Genomic DNA, 11,810 nt, shown 5'->3' on the forward strand with positions numbered 1-11,810 from the left:
AAACAGTATCCATCATCATCATCATCATTGCCTTTTTCACCCTTGGTCAAGGTATAGGCCACAGGCAAACAGTTTCCATCATCATCATCATCATTGCCTTTTTCACCCTGGGTCAGGGTATAGGCCACAGACAAACAGTTTCCATCCTTCTCTATCGTCATCATCATCATCATCATCATCGTCATTGCCTTTTTCACCCTGGGTCAGGGTATAGACCACAGACAAACAGTTTCCATCTTTCTCTATCGTCATCATCATCATCATCATCATCATCATCATCATCATCATTGCCTTATCCACCCTGGGTCAGGGTATAGGCCACAGACAAACAGTATCCATCATCATCATCATCATTGCCTTTTTCACCCTTGGTCAAGGTATAGGTCACAGGCAAACAGTTTCCATCATCATCATCATCATTGCCTTTTTCACCCTGGGTCAGGGTATAGGCCACAGACAAACAGTTTCCATCCTTCTCTATCGTCATCATCATCATCATCATCATCATCATCATCGTCATTGCCTTTTTCACCCTGGGTCAGGGTATAGACCACAGACAAACAGTTTCCATCTTTCTCTATCGTCATCATCATCATCATCATCATCATCATCATCATCATCATCATCATCATCATTGCCTTATCCACCCTGGGTCAGGGTATAGGCCACAGACAAACAGTTTCCATCATCATCATCATTGCCTTTTTCACCCTGGGTCAAGGTATAGGCCACAGACAAACAGTTTCCATCATCATCATCTTTGCCTTTTTCACCCTGGGCCAGGGTATAGGCCACAGACAAACAGTTTCCATCATCATCATCATTGCCTTTTTCACCCTGGGTCAGGGTATAGGCCACAGACAAACAGTTTCCATCATCATCATCATCATCATCATCATCATCATCATCATCATCATCATCATCATCATCATTGCCTTTTTCACCCTGGGTCAGGGTATAGCCCACAGACAAACAGTTTCCATCATCATCATCTTCAGTGCCTTTTTCACCCTGGGTCAGGGTATAGGCCACAGCCAAACAGTTTCCATCCTTATATATCTTGATCTTTTTTTTATCTTGTTCCATGGCGTATCACTTCTCTGTATATCAGTTTCTTTAACTCTTCTCCATGTTCCCTGTGGTCTTCTCCCATTGATCTCTGTCCTGAGGGTTCCAGTCCAATACTTTCTTTCTTATAGTGTAGTCATTCTTTCTAAGCCTGTGTCCAATCCACCTCCATCGTCTTCTTCCTATTTCCTCTCCCACTGGTTTTTGCTGTGTTCTTTTCCATACTTCCTCGTTCTTAATTCTATCCATGCATTTTAATCTGAGTAGCTTACGAATGCACCTGTTTTGGGACGCTATGGAGTAGGTAAAAATTACCATTTTATTTTCGGGGAAATAATCGTGAAATAATAGCGAAGATGAAATTCCCGCTGAACTGCTGAAATGCGGTACCCTCTCCCTGGATCTGAGCATTGCAAACATAATGAACAAAACATTCTCAACACACAAAGACTGGGACATAAACAGCGGTGTCCTAATTACAATACAAAAACCAGGAAAAACGAAAGGACCCGTAAACAACCTGCGCCCAATAACATTACTGAATACCATAAGAAAAACACTGTCAACTATTGTCCTCAACAGAATTAGACCGAAAATAGAAAATTATCTATCACATAGCCAAAGCGGGTTTCGCCAAGACCGAAGCACATCGGACGTTGTATGGACACATAAATGGTTGGCAGCAAAGGCACTCAAAGAAAACATATCCATAACAATAACCGGAATCGATATGTCCGCAGCCTTTGATACGATCGACAGAGGAAAACTTTTGGAGATATTAACAGAAATAGTAGACGAAGACGAGCTCCGAATAATCCGATTTCTCCTCAGCAACACAAAGATACAACCAAGGATATACGGGGCCACAAAACAGACGCAGTTCGAAAGTAACATCGGGACCCCCCAAGGAGATAGTCTGAGCCCGATTCTGTTCACAATATACTTAGAACACGCTCTGAAAGAAGTTCGAAAAGTCATTCCAAAACCAACGACTCATATTGAGAATGCAATCCCTAGAGAAATCGCCTATGCAGATGATGTCGATTTTATTGGATCAACACCAGCAAATATAGACATCATACAAAATACCCTCATGAAATATAACCTCCAAGTCAATGCCAATAAAACCGAATTTACAACAATATCGAGGAACAAAGAGGAATGGAAAAGAACAAAGAAAGTCGGCTCACTAATTGGAGACACCGAGGATGTACAAAGAAGAAAACAGCTATCAAACGCCGCACTCAGTAAACTCACCAATGTATGGATTAGAGGTGACAAAATAAAGAGAAAAACCAAACTGAAACTGTACCATGCTCTTGTAAAACCGGTACTTCTGTATAACTGCGGCACTTGGGCGTTGACAAAATCCGAAGAAGAACATCTGGATGCCTTCCATCGCACACAGCTAAGAAGGGTACTGGACATCAAATACCCCAAAAAGATCTCAAATGAATCACTCTATAAGATCACAAAAGAAAGACCAATCTCCCTTGACATTTTACAACAACGATGGCAACTTTTCGGTCACATACTACGCAGGGACAAAAACATACCAGCAAACCAAGCCATGTCGGGATACTTCCAAAAACACGGGAACCTTTTCAGAGGAAGACCGATCACAACACTCCCCGTGATCCTAAACAAAAACCTCACAACACTTGGACAAAGCATTAGTCTCATAACGGCAGGGGACCTTGAAAATCTGAGAACCCTAGCAGAGGACCGGCAATATTGGAGACACCTCACACAGGAAATACTGGAAACAGCCAAGGCGACCCGATCTTTCGGTCGAGACGCGAAAGGCATCTAAGTCAAGTCAAGTCAATCGTGAAACGGACAATAGCAATTGCTTGCTACCTAGTCTATCGTAAAGAACTTTTCGCCAGATCTAACAGACCCAGCTGCCCAATCAATCACTGCTGGGTGGACAGATATATATATATATATATATATATATATATATATATATATATATATATATATATATATATATATATATATGTTTCTGTGGTTTCCATCCACATCGACTGACGACTTGGATGGAAACCACAGAAACGTGAGTTTCGGCCATTTAATTGAGTGAATCCATTTATATATATATATATATATATATATATATATATATATATATATGGGGGTGGCGATAGCTCAATTGGTAGAGCACTCTCTTCATAAGCGAGATCGATCCCGGGTGCAGTCGGGATTTTTTTCTGACCCATCCCCCCGTGTCCACTCAGCAGTGATTCGATAGCTGGGTCTGTTAGATCTGGCGGAAGTACTTTGCGATAGAATAGTGTCCAATCCTAAGAGTAGCAAGAAATTGCTATTGTCCGTTTCACGCTGTAAAAACCGGGATAAACTCTGGCTCCATGGGCCTGGTAGCTCTGAAGGACTACTTTTTAAAAAACACACACACACACACACATATATATATATATATAATATAATATATATATATATATATATATATATATATATATATATATATATATATATATATATATATTGATAGACGTATCAGCAAATAGTGAAAAAGCCTTGGTAAAATGATTTTGTAATTGGTTTTTATTCACAACTAGATATGTATGAATTGATGTTTGCTCATGATGGGATGATATCACAAGTAAAACAAATTGAAAAAAAAAAACAGAAAAAAACAACAGAAAATAAAAATAATAAAAGAGTAAACAGAAAGAAAGAATACAAAAAGTAACACAAGAACAACAACGAAAGAATGAAATAGATAGACATATCGTGTTGGACAATGGCGCTTAACTCACTCAACCCTAACACCGACTATATCCGTTGTTTACCCGGGTTACTTTTACCCCATGCCTATTTATTACATTTTTCAGAGACAAATTATAGGCGTAGTATCAAACTAATGTTTTTAGTTTTTACATGTTAGTAGTAGTTGAATAAAACTATCTATGCACATGCTCATCTTAATACATTTTTTTCCAATTTTGAAAAGTAACAAAAATCTCTAGGATTGAGTGAGTTAATAAATGTTGAAAGAGCCGTTGTACACCTAAAAACAAACAAACAAACAAACATGTTGGACAAAATCAGAAATGATGTGTATGTAAGGAGTTCATTGCTGTATTCTGGACAGACACGTATTCAAAAAAATTAATTTTGGCCAAACAGCCCGTCTTTCAAATATTGATCGATTTAAATGACTCCCATCTTGGCAAAGACTCTCAAACCTGGGACTTCGTGAAGTCTTCCTTCACTCCCAGGTTTGAGACTTTTTGACAAGATGAGAGTAATTTAAATCGATCGATATTCTATTCGTACCGTGTTCAACTTGTATCAAAGACAGCTAGGCATCCGTATTCGTAGCTCGTCTTGTTTTGTATTGCTAATACTCTTCAACAGTCGTAACGTCACTTCCTTCTTAATGACGCATGGTAACTTGATAACACTGGCTCTAAACTATCGGAACAATGGCGGACGCCGTATGAAATATTTCTCCGGCGAGCATAAAAGCGTATCCAGAGGATAAAAACCCATAAATTTGATCTTGTTTTGACTTTTACACATTCTGATCACAAGGCATATGAAAAGTTCTAGCCAGCATGAAGAATAAAAAGTAATGATTTTCTTTGTTTAGAACCAAGATGGCCGCCGTTGTCGGGCGGCGTGACATCAGACTACTGAATCCAATTATAATATATTTTTATGCCCTTCAGCCACGACATCAGAAGATATCGTCACCTAGGCATTCCACGAAGGAAAATAGGTATTTCATCAAACAAGATGTCTGATGTCAACAGGAATCACCCATGTTGTCTAGAGTGAGAAAATTGGGGGTTGATAATCTTGCCCAAGGAAATAAAACGAAATTGCCCAAAGCGGGGCTCGAACCCGGGACCTTCGGGTCACAGGGCAGTGCTTTAACCGCTCGGTCACTTCGCCCCCTGTATTGTTAAACTTTAAAAACCTAAAATTAAAAAATAAATTGTTGTATTGTTAAACTTAAAAAAAACAAACAATGCTAGACAGTTTATCTAAGATATATCTATGTTCGTTTTTCATGTTTTTCAGTTTCTTTAGAAAATCCGTTTCTCTCTGGATGACAGTAAAGTTGAAAATAAATAATGGCCGGGTTTAAAAGTCGAACCTTTTGTGCACCACTTTAGACATCATAATTTTTTAGTGCCCGACAGGGACAGTGTGATTCAGCAGTACCGTCTTTTACCCGTCGGGTACCCGCTGCGTTGTGTGTGTGGCCTTGAGCAAGTCTCCTCGCCTTAGCTCAGTTTGCGGCAATGCACTGCGGCTGACGCCTGGGTTATTCCAGTCTTCCCTTGGGATAGACCCTTAAGAAAAATTTCCCTTACGGGATGAATAAAAGGAATTATATTTTATTTTGTTTTACTAAAAAAAAAAAAATGAAGTGTGGTGGGGTGGGAAAAGTGTTTTTGATTTTGGGCTACTAACAATTTGCATTAAAGCGGCCAAAAATTAATGGAACAAGGAAACAGATGGCCTGATATTCTGAAAAAATACATTTTTCATTATGGCTGGAAAACATCCCAATCCAATAATAGGTCAATGTGAGTGTGTGTGTGTGTGTGTGTGTGTGTTGTTTGCATGTGATTGTGTGTGCTAGTATGTGTGTGTGGTTTGTTTGTTTGCATGTGATTGTGTGTTATAGTATGTGTGCGTGTGTTTGTGTGTTATTGTGTGTTTGTGCTTTTGGGCGTATGTGCTAGTATGTCTGTGTGTGTGTGTGTGTTTGTTATTGTGTGTGTATGTGTGCGTTTTTGAGTGTTTGTGCTAGCATGTGTATGTATTTGTGTGTTTGTTTGTGTGTGATTGTGTTTGTGCATTTAAGCGTTTGTGCTAGTATGTGCATGTGTGTGTGTATGTTTATATGTGATTGTGTGCGTGCATTTGAGTATTTTGTGCTTATGTGTGTGTGTGTGTGTGTGTGTGTGTGTATTTGAGTGTTTGTACTAGTATGTGTGTGTTTTTATGTGTGTGTTTTTGTGTGATTGTGTTTTTGTGTATTTGAGTGTTTTTTTGTGCTAGTATGTGTGTATGTGTGGTTGTGTGTGTGTGTGTGTGTTTGTGTGTTAGTATGCCAGTTCTAACTTTTTAAAATTTTAACGTTAGTTTATTTAACGTAAAAAAGCTCAACTCTTTGATATACACAATGAAAGAATTCAAACACATCAGAAAAAAAAACATTAAAAAATCGCTCTCAACAACAAACAATTTGAATGAAATCCCCCTCCCCAATCCCCCTTCAAAATAAATCCAAAAAGCATTAAAACAAAAAAAAAAAAAAAAGGCCAACCTCCGACCAAAAAACAATAAAAATAAAAACAAAACAACAACAAAATCAAAACAGAAGAACCCCCCCCCCCCCCCAAAAAAAAAAGAAACAAAACAAAAAAAAAAAAAAAAACCCAACAAAAACAACACACAAACAAACAAAAACAGAGGAAAGCAAAAACTTTAAAATGTTTTTTACAAACAGACACACACGCTCAAAATACATACACATATTCTGAAAACCTGGAGCGACATATTCAAAATATATTTAGAAAATATTTGAATAATAAAGGTAGAAGACGCTTAAAATGAAAACAAAACTTTTCCAAAACATCTTATGCATTACAGACTTTAACCTGTGAATTTAGTGTTGATAATGGTGGTGATGGTGATGATAATGATGATGATGATGATAATGATGATGATGACGAGCACGACGACGATGATGATGATGATGATAATAATGATGATTAATTTCAAGTGTCCTGACAGTGATAATATGGTAATCATATGAATCTAATGATGTATTGTGATAAAGTTACAATGATGGGATTACGATGGTGATAATGATGATAATGGTAATGATGATGATGATGATGATGATGATGATGATGATGATGATGATGATGATCATGGTGATAACGATAATAACGATGACAATGATGATGATAATGATAATAATGATGATTATGATAATAATGATAATTATAATAATACTGATGATGATTATGATGATGATGATGATGATGATGATGATGATGATGATGATGATGATGATGATGATTATGATGGTGATAACGATAATAACGATATTGATGATGGTGATGACGATAATAATAATGATGATGATAATAATAATGATGATGATGATGATGAAAATCACAACATATCCAACACAAGCCGAAACCGAAGTACAATAGTAATGAATACTTTGATAGCAACAGAACATCCATCCTCCACCACCACCAAATTATTACATCGTGCACGCGATCAGTCAGTAGGCGACTAGTCTTCTTAGGCTTAGGTCCGACCAATGTTTTTACAAGTGCAATGAAAAAAACCAACAAAATAGTCGTGACGTCACACCGAGCATGGCAAACGCTCCTGTTCATATTCTCTCACCATACTCAGGTGTAACATAAGTATCTGATCGTTAACAGCGTTGTATCTGTCAGAATTTTTAAATGTTTTGTAATAAATAGACGTCATGTCTCGTCCTACATGTTACGTATTGCTGTTTGCTAGGGACACCTTGTAAAGCGCTTTGAGCACGTTTAGTGGTAAAGGCTCCAGTTGAAGTTTAAATGCAATGAAGGTGATGAAAGATGCCGTCTCGAGGTATTGCGGTGTTTTCTCCCCCCCCCCCAAAAAAAAATTCTTCCGGTTCCAAATTTCTTTGGAAGTGTGTATGTAACCAGTCCTTCGGATGACTAACAATGAATAGGTTACATAATCAATCATAAGGTGGCATAACTATTTTAGTAGCAGGATGTATAAGCAGATTCTTAGGACGTATAAAGAGCGAGTATGGATAATCTTTTATTGACGCCCAGCATTTACTTAGGCTAGAAAATAGGATGGCAACAATCTGAAACCAGAAGATCAAGTACACAAGGTATATTATATCCATTCCTGCGGAAGAGTGGTTTTACACTTCCAATGAGATTTGAACCGGTTTTTTTATGACATCACACTTTTGTTCCCTATTCACACAAGCCCGGGAAATCCTGGGACTTCTAGGTGAGGACTCAAAGCATTGCGGATGACGCCAGATTGTTGTAAAAATAACAGATTATAACAGAACACGAAGTGAACAGGGAAGTGTCAGAAGACAATAGCGGCTATGTGGTCTAGTGGTATGACACTCGCTTTCGGATCGGAAGGTCCTGGGTTCGAGCCTCGCTCGGCGCATAGTTGAGTCCTTGGAAAAGGCTCTTTACTCACATTCTCTTACCGTACTCAGGTGTAAAATGAGTACCTGGCCTTTAACACCGTTGTCTCTGTCCGAAAAATTGTAATATCGCCTAACAGGCGTCATGTCCCGTCCTACATGTTAAATGTTGCTGTTGACCAGGGACCCCTTGTAAAGCGTTTTGAGCACATTTAGTGGATATTGCGCTATATAAAAAAGCTCAAAAAAAAGCTCAAAATAGAGAATAACAATTTTGCGGTGATGGGGGTCCGAAGTCCGAACCCGCGACTTTACTGATACAACAACGACAACTCTGCCTGGCCGTGAGAGGGAAGCTATGCAGGTCGGGAGCTGTGGATGGCGTCGACTGCATAGCGTCCCTCTAACGGCCAGGCGGAGTTGTCGTTGTTGTATCAGTAAGGTTGTGGGTTCGAGCCCCAATCGCCACGAAATTTTCATTATCTGTTGTCTTCTGGCACTTCTCTACTCAGCTATGCGCCGAGGGAGGCTCGAACCCAGGACCTTCTGATCCGAAAGCGAGTGTCATGCCACTAGACCACATAGCCACACAAACTGCAAAGTCATCTCTCATGTCCCCCCAACCTCCACCTCGGTCAGCAGAATGAGGTGGGGTGAGGTGAGGAGCTGTACAAATGTGTAAACGATCCTTTATGATTTTAGAGAAGTTGACAAAATGTTTGTTGTTCCAACGCAGGCACATAAACAAGAGAAACAATGAAAATCGATGTAAAATGTGCTTTTTAAAATAGATATCCTCATTTTCTTCTTCTTCTTCTTCTTCTTCTTCTTCTTCTTCTTCTTCTTCTTCTTCTTCTTCTTCTTCTTCTTCTTCTCTCTTCTCTCCTTCTCCTCTCCTCTCCTCTCCTCTCCTCCTCCTCCCTCCTTCTTCTATCTTCTCTTTTCTTCTCTTTTTTTTTTTCTTCTTCTCTCTTCTTCTCTCTTCTCTTCTTCTTCTTCTCTCTCTCTCTTCTTCTTCTTCTTCTTCTCTTTTTTCTCTTCTCTCTTCTTCTCTCTTCTCTCTTCTTCTCTCTTCTTCTCTCTTCTTCTCTCTTCTCTCTTCTTCTCTCTTCTTCTCTCTCTTCTCTTCTTCTCTCTTCTCTTCTCTCTTCTTCTCTCTCTTCTCTCTCTCTCTCTCCTCTCCTCCTCCCCTCCTCTCCTTCTCCTCCTCTCCTCCTCTCCTCTCTCCTCTCTCTCCTCCTTTTCTCTCTTCTTTTCTTCTTCTCTCTTCTTCTTCTTCTTCTTCTTCTTCTTCTTCTTCTTCTTCTTCTTCTTCTTCTTCTTCTTCTTCTTCTTCTTCTTCTTCTTCTTCTTTTTCATTTCCCCCCTCATGATGTCTTTTTGGCTGAAGGTCAACACGATGCAGGAACACTGTGGTCTTCCCAAGCTCGTGCTGAGACCCATAGAGCTTCGACCTTAGTGTGGTCCTCTCGGGCCAGATGGTCGCCCCTATGCATGACGTTAAATAGATATCTGATATTTTCCCACTCTTTGTCAGTAATGGCTATCGACTCCATGTCATACTTTTTCTATAGCACTCATGTTGTTTGTACGACAGAAAGCCATCTTACAGAAATGTCTTTTCGACGACACTAATAGGGTTCAACAGTCGTGGCGTCACTTCCCTCGTAATGACAAAGAGTAACTGGTTCTAAACTATCAGAACAATGGCGGACGTCATTATCTCCATCACCGCCCTTATGAAATACTTTTTCGACGAGCATAAAAGTGTATCCAGACGAGAAAAACGTCTGATCATGTTTCGACTTTTATACATTCTGATCACATGACATATTTATGAAAAAGTTGAAGCCAGCATGAAGGATAAAATGTACCGATTTTCTTTGTTTAGAACCAAGCTGCTGGTTGCTAGGCGGACGTGACAACAGACTATTGAATCATATTGTGATGATATCAAAATACACTGGAATCACAAATTACTGTCTATAAAAAGATACCATAATACGAACTTTTTATGTATTTCAATACGCTTCAACAGTCGTAACGTCACTTCCCACGTAATGACGCATGGTAACTTAGTAACTGTCTCTAAACTATCGGAACAATGGCGGACGCCCATATGAAATATTTCTCCGACGAGCATAAAAGCGTATCCAAAGGAAAAAAAAACATAAATCTGATCATGCTTTGACTTTTACACATTTTGATCACAAGACATATGAAAAGTTCTAGCCAGCATGAAGAATAAAAAGTACCGATTTTCTTTGTTTAGAACCACGACGGCCACCGTTGCTGGACGACGTGACATCAGGCTATTGAATCCAATTGTGAGGAATTTTTTTTGCACTGAGTCATGCTGGAGGCCAAGGGTATTTTAAATGTCTGTTTTTGATACTCATTTCATGTTGGAGGTGGGGCAGTTTTTTTAATCTAAATTTAGAATTCTTGGGATTACCATGTAGTTACGGGCCCGTCTTGTTAGTGTTAGGATGTTACCGAAATGTGAGTTGATTGTAAGATTTGTAGGGTTCTGGGTGTCTTGTCATGTGCCGGATCAACTTCCATCCGGCATCCAGCATCCGGTATCTTCTGAAGTGACTCATGATATTCTTTTTACAAATCACAAACACTGTACTGTGAAAGGGGCTTTTAACCCCAAAATTCGCTCAAAAAGGTATAGATAGTATGCGCTCAGCTAAGAAGCTCACAACATTGCCATCCGGAAGTATAACGGACCAACACGCAAAACTATGCGTAACCATGAACTTTTATAGTCTGGATAATACAGTTAAGTGAGAAATACTCATAAACGTGGATGGCGAAAAAACAACAACAAAAAATGACTCGAGTGACGTCAACTTCATTCAATCTATAGATCTCAATCTCCATTAAGTCCCGTCTCAGCCGTGGTGGTGACTCGTCTTGGACAATAACTCGTGCCGAATCTCTGAGGCTTTTTGGAAGCTCCCGTACAAGACTGAAGGGATTCTCGGAACGCCTTGCGGAATCCGTCCCCCATGATGCTGTACACGAAGGGATTCACGCAGCTGTTGATGTACGACAAAGTATGGGCAAATATCTTGAGGTTGAAGAGAGCGGTGGTCTTATTGACCTGGTCGTGGAGGGCGAAGTAAAGCGTGAAAACATGGATTGGTAGCCAGGTGATGGCGAAGAGGATGACGACGACGGCAACCATTTTGGCCACGCGACGACGCCGGTTGGCGATCGTGTCTCCCGTACCCAGGGCCGGCTCTGATGATTCTGTGCTGTGCTGAAAATGGGTGAAAGAAGATTGAAAAAAAAAAAAAACAAGATTTGAAAATGGTTGAAACTTGAATCTACAAGTAGATAAATAAAAAAAAAGGAAAAAAAAGAAGAAAGAAACAGAAACAGACAAAAACGAAATAAAAACAAACGAAAACAACAAAACAACAACAACAAAATATGAATAAAAAGAAAAAACAACACACTCAAACAAATACCCACCCACTCACCCACTCACACCCCCCCCCCAAAAAAAATAACATTAAAAAAACCAAACAACTTAGTACCAATCGAAAAG

General features: G+C 39.4%; 1 protein-coding gene across 5 annotated transcripts in view; it reads right to left on the reverse strand.

Annotated features, from left to right (window-relative positions):
- Positions 1–9,530: 9,530 nt before the first annotated feature.
- Positions 9,531–11,810, reverse strand: part of LOC144964370 (G-protein coupled receptor 54-like) — a 172,846-nt gene continuing 170,566 nt past the window's right edge. For all 5 annotated transcript variants that reach the window (XM_078898537.1, XM_078898536.1, XM_078898539.1 and 2 more), the window contains exon 9: positions 9,531–11,519. In XM_078898537.1, the coding sequence (XP_078754663.1) occupies positions 11,127–11,519 (393 nt within the window). In that variant the 3' untranslated portion in view covers positions 9,531–11,126. The remainder of the gene's footprint in view (positions 11,520–11,810) is intronic.

This window comes from Berghia stephanieae, chromosome 2 (genome assembly GCF_034508935.2).
Source record: "Berghia stephanieae isolate SIO BIC M18660-M18661 chromosome 2, UCSD_Bste_1.3, whole genome shotgun sequence".
NCBI lineage: Eukaryota > Metazoa > Mollusca > Gastropoda > Nudibranchia > Aeolidiidae > Berghia > Berghia stephanieae.